This window comes from Balaenoptera physalus, assembly GCF_965194825.1.
Source record: "Balaenoptera physalus genome assembly, chromosome: 6".
NCBI classification, from domain to species: domain Eukaryota; kingdom Metazoa; phylum Chordata; class Mammalia; order Artiodactyla; family Balaenopteridae; genus Balaenoptera; species Balaenoptera physalus.
In genome coordinates, this window is record NC_138885.1 from 70,490,410 (window position 1) to 70,510,374 (window position 19,965).

General features: G+C 32.6%; 1 protein-coding gene and 1 long non-coding RNA gene across 2 annotated transcripts in view; one reads left to right on the top strand and one right to left on the bottom strand.

The window, feature by feature from the left end:
* Nucleotides 1–19,965, top strand: part of AGPS (alkylglycerone phosphate synthase) — a 142,390-nt gene that overhangs the window by 81,116 nt on the left and 41,309 nt on the right. Inside the window, exons 12-14 of the mRNA XM_082466714.1 lie at nucleotides 9,661–9,712; nucleotides 14,025–14,101; nucleotides 15,957–16,069. Coding sequence (XP_082322840.1) covers nucleotides 9,661–9,712; nucleotides 14,025–14,101; nucleotides 15,957–16,069 — 242 coding nt within the window. The remainder of the gene's footprint in view (nucleotides 1–9,660; nucleotides 9,713–14,024; nucleotides 14,102–15,956; nucleotides 16,070–19,965) is intronic.
* LOC309663238 lies at nucleotides 1,497–14,013 on the bottom strand. Its single transcript, XR_014265168.1, has 2 exons — nucleotides 6,520–14,013; nucleotides 1,497–6,203 (listed from the first exon to the last, which is right to left on the bottom strand). It is a non-coding gene; the product is annotated as an uncharacterized lncRNA (long non-coding RNA).

The following is a 19,965-nucleotide window of genomic DNA, read 5'->3' on the forward strand; positions in this document are numbered from 1 at the left end:
TAGACATTTGGTTCATTGTTCGAATTATAATGGTTTGTGAAAAAATTCTTATTTCAACATTTCCCAGCAGCGAGGAAGTCAAGGGAATATACTCCAGTCTCTCTCTTCTTGCTTTCTCCAAACTCAGAGTTCTTTAATACTTCCCATCAGCTATACCCAATTTGAATCTTGAGTGTAAGGGAGCTTTCTGATGTGACCCATATAGATCAGCTTCTGGGTATTCAGAATAGGGTGGAGGGAGGATCTGATAAGGAAAAAGAGTGGTATCTAGCAAGTACTCCGTGTTCATTGTGGACTTTGTAAGGTACTGAGTCTTATCTTCATACCATTCCAAGAGAACCAAACCACTATTAATGTTTTAAAAAAATATAAAATGAGTAAAAAAAAATGTTATATTTCCACTATTAATGTTTTAAAAAAATATAAAATGAGTAAAAAAAAATGTTATATTTACCCACATATTTACCATTTCCAGTGCCCTTTATTCCATACACTCAGTTTTGCCTTCTGAGACACTCATTCTTTCTTACAGTTTCTCACTTTTAAAAAGTCCAACTATATGATCACCTAATCTAACAGTTGAGGAGGGTAATTTTTATAATTTCCAAGTAGCTTCAGTTACTTATCATTAGATTGATTCTTCCCCCATCAAGATTTAGCCATAGGCTCCTTAATCTTGGTTGTCTTACTCCTAGGTAAAGGGAGAGTTTTAAAAGACGTATAGTCCTGGAATGAACATTCTTGAACTTGTGGCAGGTTACTTTGGTGGTGTTAACGCAGAAGTGAATGTTGTTGAAATCCTTAAGAGCTCCTAATTCACTTGAACTTTGAGGATATTATGTTATGGTTAAGGAGCTAGTATTATGCTATGTTTGCTAATATAACGAGATGGCAGTAATATTTAAAAGTAGAATTATTGAGTAAAGGAGTGGAGATAAGTTTTAGATGTAAATATTTGAGCACCGAGCGGTAAAGTTCACGTGTGTTCTGATAACTTGTTGCTAAACCCTTCCATCACTTAAAGGCCAAGGAAGTAACTTCGAATTTAAGACACCTCAGGTATTAAAAAACAAAAGAAGTACTTGAAGAGCCTTATGGTTTTGCCTGTGAATTCATTCCTAGAAGAATGGGAAACTAGGTTTTTTTGTTCTTTTTAAGAAAATAACTGTAAATTCATCAATTAAAAATCAAAATAAAACCAAATATTTTCCATAAATAGATTATATTTTCTGATTAATTTCAAATCTTCCTTAATGATATTTTTTTTATTCTAGTGTTTTCACTTTGTATTGTAGTTCATTCTTTGTGTTAAGTATTTTATTTTTATTTACTTTTCATCTTTGTCAAGCTTGACTATATCCCCTCCAAGAAAAGCTTTATTATTAAAGATACAGTTTATATTGTCCCTCTTGTTCAAGTTTTGAATGACATGTTTTTAGTTGACCATGACTGCCTCCATTTTTTTATGGCAAAATAAACATGAATGCCAAATTAGATTTTTTTTTAATTAATTAATTTATTTATTTTTGGCTGTGTTGGGTCTTCATTTCTGTGCAAGGGCTTTCTCTAGTTGCGGCAAGTGGGGGCCACTCTTCATTGCGGTGCGCAGGCCTCTCACTATCGCGGCCTCTTTTGTTGTGGAGCACAGGCTCCAGACGCGCAGGCTCACTAATTGTGGCTCATGGGCCTAGTTGCTCCACGGAATGTGGGATCTTCCCAAACCAGGGCTTGAACCCGTGTCCCCTGCATTGGCAGGCAGATTCTCAACCACTGCGCCACCAGGGAAGCCCCCAAATTAGATTTTAAAAATAATTATAGAATTTATAAAACTAGTCTGATTTGTATGTATTTTTAACAAAAGATCTTAATGAGTACACACTCAGTCTATGTTGGCCAAATCTGCCCCTTCACAATACCTCCACTCTGTTGAACACAGATTTAGTAGACTTGTTAAAAAGTGTTGTTATATGGTCTTTGGAATAGAAGTAGACATATTTTATTCTTTTCTGAGTGCTCCATCTGCTTTTCCCCATTAAAAATACTCACATGTAAATCTGTCTTAGGTTTCATTAATGAGAAATGGTGTACAAATATGTCAAAATCCTAAATTTATAATTTCACTAAAATTGGAAATATTGAATTTAAACATAAATAGTTGGTGCAATTTGATGCAGTTTTTGTTACAATTTAATATGCTCCTGATAGAAAGTAACAGATAAGAGCTACTTGTGATGATGAAAGGCAGGTGGTAACATTTTTCTTCATCTTTGCATAAGTCAATAAAAGTTTGTTTTTTTTTAATTATTTGGATATTTACAATATGACCATAATCTAAATTCACTACACAAAACTATATTGAATATATATATCTTGGGATAAATAAAGGTGATGATTGATAGAAAGTGCCACCCTGTGGTTAAAAACCAGGTCAAAAAGAAAGCTCCTTTCTAATCTATAGCTTTAATAATTTGGTTCTCTGTAATTAGTAATAGATAATTTTTAGAGACATAAATACCATGTAACTGGAAAGCTTGCCTTACTTGAAACTGATTGAAAAGTCTAGATAGATAATATTTCATTCTCAAATGTTGCTCTTACGAATGAAACAGTTGCTAAGAATAGTTACTGGGATTTGGAAATATTCCACTGTTTGGGGAACCTGCAGTTTTTACTCTTGTTATACTTCACATATAGAGGGGCATTCCCTTTCCTGGAAATGGGTAAATGTATTATGTTTAGGGACATTTATATATTAGTTTATAGAGTATACAAATCTCATGTGTCAAGAATGGTACTGTATATGCTGCCCTGCTTTATAACAGTATTCTCAAGCAGAAAAATTGAGAAAATTATCAGGTTTTGGCACCAGTCATTGTTCAATTTGTGATTTGGAATTTCATTTGATAGCAAGAAAATTAAGATCCATTAAAATAGATGGTACATGGTTTACGATTATGCCAAATTCTTGATTGAGTAATGAGTTGGCTGCTTGTAATTCCTCACTGTCATTTCATAGCACTTCCATTTTTGCACTATTTTCAGACTCAAGTTGCTTTTGGATGAGTATCTTTTGGAAAGGAGCGGACATGATTGTTCACAGATAGCTAAGTGGGCTCTGTGTATATTTTTATCACTATTCTTACTGAAGGAAATAAATAAAGCAACTTTATACTGGCAGCAGAAGGATTCTACTAAGGTCACTCATCTGATCTTTGTCCATGTGAGGAATTGTCCTCTTTCAGTACTTCACTGCCTTGTGAGGAGCTAGAAAGGAAGATTTAGTGGAAGATTAATGTGATTCTATCTCATAAGTGGCAGTCCAGTAGAATCTCCAGCTTTACTCAGTAGATGGGTAAGTGGCTTTTAAGATTTTCTCAGAGACTAGATTTCCTACTGTAGCCTCTCAAGAGGGGGAAAATTGTTTTTTAATCAGAATATCAGTGTCAGATATAATATTTTATTTTTCTCTTTTATTGTTTGTTTTAAAATGGCAAGTATGTTTTTACAAGGGTTGAAGGGAGTGTTGAAACAAGTTCAAAAGCAATTTTTAAAGTTTGGGATCTTCCCCCACCATTTGCCAATAAAAACTTAGGAGTTATGCCTTGTGGTATTGAGAGAGGACCAATTTGTTCCATTATGAGGAAACATTGACTGTCTGTATGTGTACTACAGACTGTCTGTATGACTGTAGTACAAATTCCTCTGAAAACTGTATTTCTCAGTATCAGAACTAGGTTTTTAGAATTACAGATTAAAAGGCAGCTTTTTCTTTTGACAAGGGATGGCCCTTTCTACCTACCATCACTTTTATTTTAAACAGTTTTAAACTGATAGGGTATTTTTTTCTAGTGAGTTTAGACCGTAATTTCGGAAGATATACATAGTTCATGTCTGACAATTCAGACTGTTATATCTCAATTCTGAATTGTTCTGTTTTCAACTTGATTTATCCTGTAGGGGTTCAAATAAATTGAAAGGAGTTAGGTTTAGCACTTATATTGTAAAACATTTAAAGCTTATTTATATTAAGTGATAATTCTTGGAGATAATTTGTTACATATAGAAAATGGAATTGTTATTTTACATCATTTTTTGATGTCATGTTTTTCACACTCTAAAGCAGAGAGAATAACCTAGCCAAATGTTTGGTTAATTGGATTCTTTACTGTGTGATCCAGCAAAATGTATCAAGCTTCAGGACAGTTATGAGACATGCTCTAGTCATTACACCTTTACTAAACTGAAAATGTACAATTTTGACCAGGAGACTGTTTGGCATTAACTTTTGCCCCTTCCCTTAACATAAGCGGAGGGAAATATCTACCCTGTATTATGTATTTGTTTCATTCTTTAAAACCACGAGATAATTCTCTTGCTAAAAAAAGTTCTTGTTTACAACGTAGATTCCTGGCTGTAAGCCAGTATATCCTTTCTAATAGGATTAACCAGTTTACCAGTAGCCTTAAATATTGCATGATTTCATCTGTGGTGTCAATTGTGATTTATTATTAGAGGAAAAACTAATTCTGTCTACATTTTAAGCTTTTATACCTAGAAATTTGTATTTAACAGAATTCTCTTCTTTTACATATCCTTTTTTTGAACTTTTAAAATTAACTTATTAATTAAATTAATATCAATTATTTTATTGTGCTTTTTATGTGGGAGAGTATGCTTTTAACTTTATATCCAACAAAGTGCAGTTGATATTATGTAAATTAAATAGACATGGTTTCTGTCTTCTAACAGTCACCAAAGATACTGCATATCATGATAAAATTTTCTGTGCTTAAATTTTTGTATAGCCGTGTACAAGGGGTTTGGTATTGAAGCATTAGCTTCTGATACAGTATGTTAGTAGACTATCTCCAGAATAGTTTTAAGGCTCAGGAACTAGGGCCATTCCAGAGTCTATACTGAAAGTTTGATTTACTCCTTGAAGAAACAAACCTTTTCAATTCAAAGGTTATTCATTTTTTAACCAAGATACCAGAGATATAGGACTGCCACTAAGTGCTTATATTTTATAGTTTATCCTTATGAAGCTAGAAGAAATCATGCAGATGTATGAAACATGTTAATATTGAATTTCTTTCGCCAGTAGCTAGTAAACTTAGATACCTCCTCGAACAAAGTGTCTCATCTGAAGTGCGAGTTCTGGTTTTCCCTGTGACAAGAAAGCAATATGACTTAGTTCTATAAAAACAAATTTTGCAGAAATCTTTTGATGTGTTTCTTATAGGGACTATTTTTTTTTGGAGAAAATGGTTAGATTGGGAAAGAGGTTGCTTTTTAAGTTAGTGCCGAGAATTCTACTAAGTAAATAAGACTAATTAGAGTGGTGGTTTTTTATTTTTCAGGTTATGTATTCAAGTAAATTCCTGGTTGTAGCGTCATTAAAGGGAAGAAATTGGCAGCAATTTGACTTAGTCAATCTTATACCCATGCTTTGAGGTCACTGGTTTATTTATTTCTTCTTTGCTCAGATAAAACAAAGATACTGATATTTATTTATTAGTCCATAATGAGTTTCTCATATGATATTTTTAGACTATTTACTAAAGTATAAAGTACAAGCAGGTGACCTGAGCGCTTTTAGTCAGAGTGCATTTATCATAATAAAAACAAAATCAGTTATTTCATTAACTCCACTTCAAGTAAGCAATTTTTGTTTGAGTGTTCCTTAAATACCCTGAATGTATCATTAACCCATTAAAATTTCTAGGTAAAAATATCCCCTCTCAGGTTAGTTCTGATCACCTACCACCAGGGGTCACTTTAACTCAAGGACCCTTTTCCCCTTTCCTCATCTATGGAATACTCTAGCAGAGCATAATTGTATAGCATGGGATTGAATTTAGTGCTCAAATTCTCAGAATTTGTGATGTCTTTAACTTTTAAAGGAGTTATTTTGAATTTTTTTAACTCCAAGGTAGTTTTATAGCATTAAAATATAACCTAATCTTAACTGTAAGTATAGTAACCTAGTTTGAATGTTGTTTTTTAAGAATAGTAATATTATTTTGGTTTTTTGATTATAAGGACTCCTATTTAATTAAGTGTCATGACTTCTGATTTAAAATTCTAAGAAACTTTTCCTCCTTTGTATTTTTAGAATGATGCATAGTGATTTACAGATTATTTGCTGTAGAATCTAAAGCAATCTTGATGCTGTGCTTTGCTTATGAGAATTTACTTGTGGGCTTCCCTGGTGGCGCAGTGGTTGAGAATCTGCCTGCCAATGCAGGGGACACGGGTTCGGGCCCTGGTCTGGGAAGATCCCACATGCCGCGGAGCAACTGGGCCAATGAGCGGCAACTACTGAGCCTGCGCGTCTGGGGCTTGTGCTCCGCAGCAAGAGAGGCCGCGACAATGACAGGCCCGCGCACCGCGATGAAGAGTGGCCCCCGCTCGCCGCAACTAGAGAAAGTCCTCCCACAGAAACAAAGACCCAATACAGCCAAATAAATAAATAAATAAATTTATTAAAAAAAAAAAAAAAAAGAATTTACTTGTGACAATAACTGAAAAACTCCATTCACTGACTTTTTAAAAAATGTGGCACTATTAAAACATGAGATTTACTAAAGCTGTTGGTTTTATTTTGATAATTTTTAAAAGTCAGTGTTGAAAATGAATTTAATATTTATAATCTAGATACAAAAAGGTTTCTATAGCTTTTAATTCTTTTTTCGATATATTAGTATGTAATCATCAACTCTGCCTCAGTATAAATAGGAACAGTGGATGACTGACTAGTTTATGTAACTCAGCTGTCAAGTTAAAATCATGTTCAATATAATTGAATATCAGTTGCTGTATGTAGCAAGTGCCCTGAAGCAAGTTTCTCACTTATTTTTTCAACTTTTATTTGAAAATTCTAAGCATACAGAAACTTTGAAAGAATAGTACAGTGGTCACCTGTATATTCATCTTGTATATGCAAAAATTACTAACTTTTTGCTGTTTGTTTTACATATTTGTGTATTTTTTCCTTGACCATTTGAAATTAAGTTGCATTATAACATTTGACTTCCAAATACTTCAGTATACATCCTCTGAAAATTAAGGTGTTCTTTTTTATAGCCACAATATCATTATCATGTCTAAGAAAATCAGTACTTTTTTCCCTGTATTTCTTTTTTTTATTAATTTTCAAATTTTTATACAATTTTTAAAGATTACTTTCCAATTATAATTACAAAATATTGGCTGTATTCCCTGTGTTGTACAATACATCCTTGAGCCTGTCTTACACCCAATAGTTTGTACCTCCCACTTCTCCATCCCTATATCCCCCCCACTCCAGCTGATAACCACTAGTTAGTTCTCTATATCTGTCAGTCCAGCAGTAATTTCTTAATGCCATCTAGTATTCATTCTATAATCAATTATTCCAGTTGTCCCCAAAATGTATTTTGTGGATAGTCTTTCAAACTAAGATCTTATCAGGGCCTACATATTGTATTTTAGTTGTTTCAGAGATTGAATTCCACTAGAAATTAACTATAAATGTAATATACTTTTTTTCCATTTTCTGTTATATGTGTGCCTATGTAGGTTTTCATTAATAACACCTGCTATAGATACAGGTGAAGTAGAATCTGAGTGGCAGTAAGAGATGGAATTTACAAGTTGTTGGTAGGAATTTAAAAGTTTTTTTTCTAATAATGACAGAATGGCTCTGAATTCTTTCTCATATTTTACTGGTGTGCTTAAGCCCAAACATATAAATACATATGTTATATGATATTCTGTTTATTTTATGAAGAAAAGAAACTTGGTCTACTCAGGCTTTATTTGTTTTATTTGAAGTTGATGTGCCTGTTTTAATAAAAATGTTTCAGGAAAATTGATTTTCGTTTAGTATTTTGGAAACTGGTAATGTTTTTAGAAGCGTTAATCCAACTACAAAGATACCTTTATACCAAGATTTGAAAGTACTCAGGTTGTAGATTTTTTATTTTGTTTTATAAATATACTTTTAATAACACTGCAAAATAGCAAGTAAGAGGGTTTTCATGTAATTTTTGTTTCAAATGTGACTTGAAAGCTCTGTGTGTGTAAGTATGTGTGTGTCTTTTGTGATTTTTAATTTTTTTATTTTTTTTGAGGCTGTGTGGCGTATTTGAAATATCGTTCATCTAGCTGTCAGGATATCTTGGTCCTAGTTCTGTCTTTACTGTTTTACAGTCATCTGACCTCAGGCATGTCTTTTAGTCTCTCTGGTTCTTACATCCTCATCTGTAAAATGGGGATAATACCAGTTCTGCTACCCCGACAAAGTTGTTTCTTATATTAAATAAAGACATATGAAAACAGCTTGTACACAATAGGATTCTATAAAATGTAAGGCAATAGGTTATTGTTAAGTATATAAATTACCTAATATTGTTCTTCAGATTTGGCAATGGCTTTTTAAAAATATAGATTGTATTATCTCACCTTTAGTATCAAAGATGAGGAAATAAATTATACAGTGTTCAAAATAAGAATCTAACCAGTCATTTTGTTGGGTAAAATAAAGTATGTATTACGAGTGGTTTTATAAAATTAAGTATTTGTTCAATTAAAAGCACATAATAGCAAAAATGTTATAACACACAGTTAAGGTATATATTTATAAGTTTTGTTCTTTTGAGTGATTCTATTTTCATAAATCTCAACATTGTGTTGATAAAGATTTTATTGATAAATGTTATTCAGAAGATAAATGTTTAAAAAGTTTATGACAGTCAAAATTTTGTGGTCTGAAAGCAGCTTCTTGGTGGAAGTTTAACCATGTTAAAAAGTTGCATAGAATATAAAAATCCCATTTAGGGTAAAGCTCACTTAAATTCTTTGGAAAAACTGTAGCTAACTTAAACCTTGCTAGTGTTTGTATGGTAGTGTTGTAGCATCACAAAGTTAATTTGAATATTTGCTTTCTTCATTTTTCTTTCCTTGCAGCTTTTAGTGTGTGCCTAGATAAATATAACACAGGTGCAGTTTTAGATGTTTTAGATACATAATGTTATGCTTCAAGTTTTGTTGCTGTTTTCATACAAGTAACCTTGAAAGATCTTAGAATTCTGCACATCGTCTGATAGTTTTTCTATTTAAAAAGGATTATGAGAAGGAATGAAAAGAAAGAACAAGTCCTTATCTATGAAGACATCTCAGTTAAATTTTTAAAGTGTTTTGGCCCACAAAAATGCCACCATCATCTTCCTCATTTTGAAAGAGTATGAGCCCAGTGACACATTATAGTTCATCAGTGGCATAATGCTCTAGGCATTGATTTTAGTTTATAAGTTTTCTACTTTGTGTTAAAATAATCTACTTTGAGGCCTAATATTTCCTTTAGGTATTTCCACAGGTCTTTGCTAGGCATTAAGCAGATCTTGTTGCAGATAAATTAAAGATCTGGCAACATGTGTATGTATACATGTATTATGTACATAGATTTCTCCTCTCCAGATACTTTATAGAAGCCATTGATGTTTTATTTGTTGTCATAAAACTGTATAAAAAGTTAAGATTTTTTTTTTCCTGTATGTGTCCTTAGGAACTACGCTCTTAATCTCAAATACAGAAAGATGACATTCATTTTCTACCTGTCTAGCTTCTTTACCATATTAAATTTGTATCACTTTTTTTTTTTTTTTCTTTTTAAAACAGAGATGTGCTCCTGCATCTATTCGCCTCATGGACAACCAGCAATTTCAGTTTGGTAAGTAAGGAATGGTACTTTAAAAATCTGCTCACTAAGCCACAAAAACTTATGAAACACCAGTTATGTGCCAGGAAGAGTACTGAGTACAGAGCTAGAAAGATAAATGTCATAGCTCCTGTCCTTCAGGAAGTTCTCAATCTAATGAGGACAGACAGTTGTATAAATGAATGAGTGCTGGAGTGTTAGAGGTGATGTGAAAGAAGACTGCACTGGATACCCTGGTGCAGATGAAGGAGGGGTTGACCCTACTTGATTTTGCCTGAGATTGAGGCAGAGCGTGGGGAAAGGCTTCTTGAAGGAGTGATGCTTAGACAAAATCTTAAAAGGTGAATAGAAGTTTGCCTGAGACGGTCTCTTCTTTCCTACCAAATTTTTGTTCGCTTATCAGCAAAAAATATGAAATTGTAAAACCTTAATGGCGTGTTTGAACTTCTTCAGATAGTTCTGTGTGGCTCAAATAGACTGTAGGGTGAAAGTGGTAACAAGAGATAAAGCTGGATGGGTGGACTAGGGCTTTGCAGGATAGATTTGGGTTTTATCTTGTCAGCAGAGGGATATCTTTGTAGAGGAAATACAGTAAATCAGCTTTATAGAAAGCTCATTCTGCTAGCATTATGCAGGATGGATTAGGATGGTGCAAGCATGGAGGAGGAGTTGAAATGGTTAAAGAGGCAAATACTGGGGGCCTTGTTCAAGGCAGCAGCAGTGGAGATAGAGAGTAAAGAATAGATTTTCCAAAGAACAGTTTGCCAACTGGATGTGGAAGGTTAAATAAAGGGAAGAGTTTAGGGCAACTCCTGATGTCTGATTGATTGACTGGTGGATTGAAATAACAGTCTAGAAGAAGAGATGATTTTGGGGAAAAGACATTACAAATGGGTTGTGTTTAAGTTGACCATGGAATATTCAGGTGGAGAATTCAGTAACAGTTAACCATGTTTCTTTTTCTTCCTATTTTGCTTAAAGTATTAAACTTTCTGACACGATTTATCATCTTATCAATTCTAGTTTTATTGCTTCTGAATTTTTCCATATGCTGAAATTTAGTTTGGGATTTAAGTTTATAGACTTTAAGTACCCTCAAAATAGTCCCAGAATGATTGCTCAATAATAAATACTGAAGGCCAAGTTAGGCAGGCTTTTCTTTGGTGTACGAGTAGCTTAGATTTTAATTTAGGGAAGAATGATTATCATAATTATATAGAAATTGAACTAAGGAACTCAGGTTGATAACATATCAAGGGTTCGTTTTAAAATTAGATTCTTCTAAGTCACAGCTTTTATTTCTTTAAGTAAATTACTTTCAGAATACTATACTACTGATAAAAGTTTAAGATAAATGTGTCCTATAAATGATGAAATAGTTAAATCAAATGAAAACCAAGCCTCCTGTGTGTTTCGGCCTGCATTCAGAGATCTAGGTCTGAAGAGAGCCATGTATCTATCTGATTAATAAGACTGTGTTATCCATTTATATGCTATAATGTAGTAAACTATGTTGGACATAGACACCTATGTAAAACTAATTATGATATGGCCAGATTTTATTTATAACTGGGATCTATAACAATTTAAATGTAGGTTCAAAGAAAGATCCTTTTGCTTATCTGTCATCCTTGTTCCACATTCTCATTACTGTACCTAGGAACATGCTCTAATGTTGGTTCTACTCTCGCTAGTCTTTAGTGTGTCTCCTCTCCTTCTGCCCTTTACTTGGCCACCAAAGTGATCCTTTAGGCGTACAGATCTGATCATGCTTCTTGGCTGTCTGTAACCTTTTTGATTTCTCAGTATTCACTGAAGCTTTCCCACCTATACATCCTGCCATGACTTCATGATCAACCAACTAAATAACTCTTAGCACAGCAAGTGGTGCCCGGGACCTTGTACCAACTGTATGGCTGATTGGTCAATGTTTGTACTGTATCGGTTGTTAACAAAGCACAAGCCTTATTATTAGTTGTTAATATTTTTATTATCACCCCTCCCCTTGACACAACTCTTAATATATTATATTGAAATGATACATTTTCAGTATATTGAAAAGTTATATATCATTGAGTACATTGAAATGATCTGCATATTTTCCCTGTGAACTAACGTTTATCAGATTTGGGAGATGTTTCTTATTCATTTTTATGTGTCCTGCACCTGTCACATAACAGACACTTACATGTTGATTGACTTAATCATCAAATTAGCAAAAGAGGGTAAACAAATCTTGAATAGCATATAGGGTAGTGCTAAGCACATTATCAGTAGCACACAACCATTCCTCAAGGTTGTATTTCCAATTTATAAACAATTCAAAGGTTAAATATTTTGGCCAAAGTCCACAAGTTATATGTGGAGCTGGGGTTGAACCCAAATCTGTCTGACCCCAAAGCCCGACTTTTTCCAGTGCTTTGGAGCACTTCCTTGAAACATAAGAATTTATGGAATCCTTTAAAATTATTTAATTAACACTGTAACAATAACAAAATTCACTAATCAAACTGTCCAGCTAGTAAATTTAGGAACTAGTTCCTTTGTTTTCTATATAAAATAAAACACAATAGCTGGAATATATTTACAATGTAATTAGTTCAGTAGGCAACATTAATTTAAGAATAAGTAAAAGATAATAATATCCTCAATTAATACTAATACTTGACCCACTTAAAAGTTAGTATCACTTTTGCAGTAATTATGCTTGAAGCATATTCCATCAAGCTATCACGTCAACTCAGTATTAGGGATATATGTGACTAACTCACAGTAGTGTTAATAGAAGTTGTGCATTTAAATTTCAGTGTGATAAGATGAACATATACCCTTAAGGATTATTCCATATCAGAGTAGTAACGTTTGGAATCTTCATACATTGTGTAAAAATATGTGGACCAGAAGTCTTTTATGAGGACCAGATACACACACTCACACATTTATGTTTATATATTTGTTTCCAGTTGCTGTTAAAGTAGGATGAATTCCATTTGGGACAGCGAGTGAATATTTTGATGATGTGTTACCTTTAACTTTATACATGCTAGAAATGGAATCTTTTAAAAACACTGGTTATGCTAGAGAACATCTCTGACAGGTTACAATGAAAGAAAAAAAAAATCCCCAAACAAACCTCTTGTGATCCAGGATCTCAAAAAGATTGCTAGGTTCATCTCTATGTAATCTGCTCTTTATTTTTTGTTTGTTTTTTGCTTTGTTTGGTTATAGCATGGTTACCTAACTCTTAACTTCTGGTTAAGATTTATGTTACTTGGTCTTTTAGGTAATATAGTTTCTTATTATAATCTGTAAGAATGTAATAAATATTACAGATTCAGATTCTCACTTTAAAAAAATAAATGAATGGGAAAAAAAGACTGCAAGTGATCATTTTTCCTCCAGAAATATTTCTCTCCACCCCACCTTTTTTCCTTCACAAAAGCTAGTTTGAACCTATTTTAAAAGAAGGGATCTACACTTTAAAAATAAACAAAATCCCAAAACCTTAAAGCCTTTTTTAAAAATAAATGTTTTATTTGGAGATAATTTTAGATTTACTAGAGGCTTTAAAAGTCTTTATAAAAATTCTATATAAATGGTATGCCAGATTTTTCTGAATTGGACTAAGAGTACTAAGGCCAGATGCATGACTCTTAAATGTTATAGTCATGGGAGTTAAGAAGTTGCTACTCTGAAAACAATGAGAAAACAGTAAAAGACTTTTACTCAATTAAACTTAATCCGCAGGCAACGATGTTAATTTAACAGACTCTGAGACACCATTTATGTTTTTTTGGCAATTTTAACTCTCTGGGTATAATTAAGGAAGCAATTACTAGTTTTATGCCAAGAATTCTGGGTGAATTAAGAATTAATTAAGAAACAATCTTAAACTTGGCATTGACTCCATATTTGGTTATAGTTCTCAATGGTTTCTGCATAATTAAAAAAAATAAAAGTAGAACTAGCCACCATTGGGTGTTCCTAATGAAATAAAAATTAATGAAGTGATTTTACTATGTATAAACTATACCATTGAAAGATAAACTATGTGTAGTAGTAATTACATATAGTAATTCGAGTTAAAAAAAAAACCCAAGAAGGAGTTTGGTAAACAAAAAGTTGTTTGTGACTTTTTAAAAGATGTAGATCTTAATACCAATATGTTATATATATATAACATAAGGAGATTTTAAAAACTAAAGTCATGGAAATATTCACTTTCTTTTAGGATACTAAATTAAAGTAGCCTCTTGCTCTTATGAAAAACATAGATAAATTAATTTGCTATTAACTTAAAATATGAACTTTTTTTTCTTCTTAGGTCATGCTCTTAAACCTCAGGTTTCCTCTATTTTTACATCATTTTTGGATGGGTTAAAAAAGTTTTATATTACAAAGGTAAGAATTTTTTTTAATGCTTAGGATATTAATTTTGTTTCCTGCCTTCTCTTCCTCACACACACCTATGTTCTTCCATGTTGCTGTGTACATTTCATAATTGTTATTTTTTATGTTGGAGTAAATATTTAATCAAGTAAATCAATTATACATTCAATTTCAGAAAATATAAAAGCTTTCCTGAATTTGAAGTTCCTATAAATAACACTACATTGAACAGTTTTATGCATGTAACATTTTTTATAGTTTGAATTTTTTCCTTCATAGTAGATATCTAGAAGTGGAATAAAAATATTAGTTTTTTAAAACTTTTGACACATGACAATGCATATGTACCATTTTTGGATTTCATCCTTGCTATTACATATGGGATTTTTTGTTTTGTTTTGTTTTAAATTTAGTAAATCCAGGGGGGAAATAGTATTTTATTTTAGTTGATATTTCTTGAAATTCTAATGAGACTGACCATTTCCCTGTATTTCCTAGATGTAATTTTTTGTGAATTAGTTGAATGTGGTTATTTTGCTAGGGGTAGCAACTTCATGGGTTTTTCTTTTTGTTTTTTTTTGGGGGGGCGGGGGGAATGGTTTAATGCCTTGCTGTGTGCCTTTTGAAAAGTGGAATTATTAGATGCCTTTTTCATAAATGTTGTAAATAATTTTTCCAGTCAGTTGACTCCTTTTTAATAAGGTTTCTTTCTTTTCTTTTTTTTTTTTTTTTTTGGTGCAAAGGTTCTAATTTTTATATCTTTCCTGTGATTATTTAATTACTTTTAAGCTTAGAAAAGCCTATCTTCCTCCAGAACTATGATTAGGACCAGTTTCTTCTCTCTCTCACTTATTTGTTAAAAAGGAATTTTAAAACTTTTTGTCTTTATTACTGTTTGACTTTATTTCAATTTTATGATGTGAGATAAAAAACTAAGTTAATCTTCACCTCTTGCTCTCCTGATTGCTAACTAGTTGTGACAGCACCATTAACTAACCTGTCCTTGCTTTTCTTATATTGATTTGCCATGTCTAAGACATTTTCTCATATACTTATATGAGAAAAAGACATTTTTATGTAATAGCTTTTGTTCTTGAAAAGAGCTTTTGTTCTTGAAAAATTAAATGGATTTAATTGCTGTAGATCTAGTTCTTCCTCTTATTTTTCAGAATTTTCCTTGTTATCACCATTATCTACCTGTTCATTATCCTGGAAAATTTTTAGAAACTCTTCATCATTTTAGGAAGCTCATTGAGGTTTTTATTAAAATTGGAATAAACTAGTATATTAATTTGGGCAAAAGTCGACCAATTTATAATACTTAGTTTATGCATTTGGGAACATACGTTTCTCTCATCTTTTTTTAAGACATGTTTTCCTAATGAAGTTATATATTTCCTTTTAAGATTATTCTTAGATGTTTTATATTGTTTTATACATAAGGTCTCCTTTGAAAATGTTACTTAATAAGAAGTTATTGGTGGTATGTAAGGGTGCTGCTGGTTTTTACTCCCCCCCAACATCCTGCTACTTTATTATGTTCTATCATTTTGGTAGTTTTATTTGATTCTTTGGTACAGTTATAATTCTTACAAGTTAATTTGTTGTATTTCCATACCAGTCTGTCATTATAATTGATACCTTGGCATACTTTAAAATGAAGTGTTCTTCCTGAGTGCTGTTCTATTGTAATGACCTAAATAGGTACATTAAGCATTCTTTTTGATTGACGTGTAAAGTTCCAAAGCTCAAATTTTGAAGAGCTGGTATGTTTGAGCTCAGATCAGAAGAAAAAAAGAGCAAAATGTATTTTGATTTACTATTTTGTAGGCTAAGACTTATCTGTAATAATAATATTCTTTTGTAGTTTAAAGGATTTGATCCAAATCAGCTAAGTGTCGCTACATTACTGTTTGAGGGGGACCGTGAGAAGGTTCTTCAACATGAAAAACAAGTGTATGACATTGCTGCAAAATTTGGGTATGGCTTTCAGTTCATAATGCCAAGAGAAAGTTAAGCTAAAATTCTGATATCTCCCAGCAGTTGTTAATGTACACTTTTCAGTATTAAATTTATGGTAATATATGGTAGTCAACTTGAAATATTATGTTGGTTTACTTCTAAAGTTTGTAGAAGGCTAGACTGGTATGTTGCTCTTACTTGTCTAATCGTATATGTGACATAGTGAATCTTTTTATTGTATTTTTTCATTAATGATAATTTTATAATATTTTGTTTGTTGTGCTAAGTGAAATGGAAAAAAATTCATAGTCATGTTGCTATTTAGTGGTAATAGTATATATAAAACGTGCTATAAGTATGTTTTTAAAAGGAAATTGTGTTTAATCAAAAGTGTTTGATAAATTATCTATACTCCACTTCCTGTCACTTACTGTTTTGTGCTGGTATAAAGAAACTGAAAACATTTCACATCTGTAACCAACTGAATAATGATTGGGTGGTTTCTGTCTGTCCACTTGATGGATTATAAGATTGATCGATGAGAAGAACTATAGTGAAAGCGCCATTTATCAGGACTACATTTTTTTCCTTTCCTTTTTAAGTACGTAATAAACAGTTTTCTGGATACCAGTCTTTTTTTTTTTTTTTTTTAATTTCAGAGCTTAAAATATATCATACACATTATCCTTAATCTGGGTTCTTTGTAAATATTTACTTTTATTTCTTTTTTTCCCCTTTCTTGCTGTTCTTTATGAGAACAAATGCACGCTTAATTTAGAGCCATATGTCTTAGAATGCTCCACTTTTATGTGTTTTCCTCATATATAATGTTCAGCCCTTTGTTTTTAGGATTTTCTGAACTTAGTATTCAAGTGCAGTATTCTTAGAAAAAGATCTAATCTTGGGCTTAATTTTTACTTTACCTTTGTACTGTTTTTGAGCACTGCAAAATAATCTCTCAGTTTTATTTTTACCCTATTCTGAAATTGGCAAGTGGAATTATAATTTTTTTAGTAAAAGGTGAAATTCATTAATCTTTCACTTTTTCTTCTCCACAGTACCTTTTTGGGAATTATTGATGTTTTAGCTAAATTAGTTAAGAGTGCTGTAAGGATTCATTTAATGAGTGGATGGGTTGGATATAAGGTTATCTCTGAAATTTTTTGAAATGTTCATGTACATATTTTTTAGTTTCTAAGTTATGTGGAGTACATATATAATTTGATTTAAAAACTTTTTAAACCCATGATATTAGTGAGAAACAAACAGTAAAGGAGTTTTAAATGAAAACCTTTTACATCTAAATTAAGTCTTTTATATCTACTTAGCCTTAAATATTAGAGACTGAAACTTTTAAAAGTTATTTCTTTATATATTTAAATATTTATTTGGGATTTCAAAAATTTCCAGAGTCATTTGTAGGGAAATGGATGCTATAATATTTTAATCACTGTATGTAAGGTTAAATTTGCTTAATTTCACCTCACTACTCCCCACCCCCACCTCCAACAGATACACACACATACACACACCCAGAGATTGCACTTTGTGGGATCTATAATTATAATTCCAATTCAGAGTAGCCAGCAAATCATTACTAGTTAGTAATGTGCCGCATTTCCTGTTAGACTGGGATAGGATGATGACAAAAGGCCTTTCTGTCCTAACGCACACATACTTTTTATAGGGCATGATCTGTCTCTTTTGGGGCATCACCATTGATGCCTGGTATATACTAGATGCTTGATTAAATATTTATTGAAAGGATTTATGAAACTGAATACTTTATTTTTCCCTGACATCTTTTATTCTACTTTATTTATGCCTAATTACTGTGCCACCCTTGAAACAGTATATTTTAATCTTTAGGTATTTATCGGAACCATGTTGTCAGTTTTATTTAATTTGAGCCACCAACTGTCGAGAACTGGCTTTTCATGTAATGCCAGTTTTGTTTTTCTCATGTAACAGCAGCCATTTACAACTTGAAAGTAATAGTGAATCTTTCTTAAGGTGAATCCAGATCTCTTTGGATACTGATAACAAGGCCCCAGAATTATTGATTTAATTCCAGCAATTTGCTTAAACTAAACAACAAACTTATATCAAATTCATCCATTAAAAATAGGTTATATTAAATGAGGTATCTATTTAAAGCAAGGGTAAAGCATTAAAAACTTAGACCCTGATTGGAGTGTCATTTTTTTTGCTATTATTATTTGCTACTTCTTAGTTATGTTTATAATAAATTTCTTAATATACTTTCATCTGGCGCCCTTCATTTAGATGCAGAAATCTGTGTTGAACAACCCTAGGCTATCACTAGGCAGGTGACTTAGGGCTCTTTTGATTTTTTGATACTTGGAAGTATATCTTTGCGTGGTTTTCCAGCAGTAGTCCTGGTTTTTCCCCAGTTCTCTCTAGGCACTAGTTCTTTGTTCTAACCACTGAAAGATTCAAGGATATTTTTCATAAGATGCTACCCTGCCAACCCTCATTCCTCAATAATTTCTCCTGCATAACTAGCTGGAGGAAAGCATCACTAAGTTTCTTTCTAATAAAGTTTTCATAAGTTAATTTAGCTCATGTATTTTATTTCGAATTAGGGCATTGTTAATCTATTCTTTATTTTCTGTTCTTTTGTTTTATCCTGTTTCCACCACCTCACTGGCTTTATTTATTTATTTATTTATTTATTTATTAGAATTTATTATTTATTTATTGGCAGTGTTGGGTCTTTGTTGCTGCGCACGGGCTTTCTCTAGTTGCGGCGAGCGGGGGCTACTCTTCATTGCGGTGCGCGGGCTTCTCATTGCGGTGGCTTCTCTTGTTGCGGAGCACGGGCTGTAGGCGCAGGGGCTTCAGTAGCTGTGGCTCGCGGGCTCTAGAGCGCAGGCTCAGTAGTTGTGGCACATGGGCTTAGTTGCTCCATGGCATGTGGGATCTTCCCAGCCCAGGGCTCGAACCCGTGTCCCCTGCATTGGCAGGCAGATTCTTAACCACTGCACCACCAGGGAAGCCCACCTCATTGGCTTTAAATTGATTGTTTTTAATGAAGTACTCCCAACAGTTGAGAACATTTTTGTGAGTTATCTTAGCCATTTTTCCTTTTTGCCTTCCACTCCCACGCAAACACTGTTAAATACCTTTGAACACATATGATCCAATAGAATATAATAGCCAAATGTTGAATAATCATACTTTGGTTGTTTATCTGTGGTTGCTAGTAATGTACTTTAACTTCTCTAAGAGCTAAGCAGAGTAAACATTACCTGTCACCAATCATGACAGATGCCTTGACATTTACCATAGAACTTAAGGTAATATGCTATTGTTATTTTTAAAGGGTTATATTTAAAGTATTAAAGTGCTTAAATTGTTTAATGTAATTCAACATGAGGGTGATTAGGTTCACCAGATGGTTCTTTTATATAAAAAGATTATCTCTCATTCCTCTTTCAGTAGTCTTCCCAGTCCTTCCTCATGTAACAGCTTTAAGTTTCTTTAAGAACCTTGTTAATTGATATTTTAAGGAAGTAGGGGATGGATGTTGCTACTTTAACATAAGGCAGTTGAATTTAAGTATAGTTTTTTGGAGTGGCTGCAAAAGTGGCAAGTTAGAAGCATTTAATTTCTAAGCCCTACTATTGTTTACATATTGTATCTTAAAGTCATTTTGGCTAGAAGACTAGATAGTTCTGAAAGCTAAAAAAAGAGAGGTTCCAAGAAGCTAAATTTGCAGGGAAACCTGTGATTCAGAAAAGCGAACCCAGAATGACTTTTATTCTTTTGGGGGGTTTATGAATTTAGAATGGACATCCAGTTTCTTCCTGCTTTGGGTAAGAAAATGCATATTTCTGTGTGGTTTGTCACACTAGATTCCAAGTGGGACAGATCTTTTTTTTCCCCTTGGC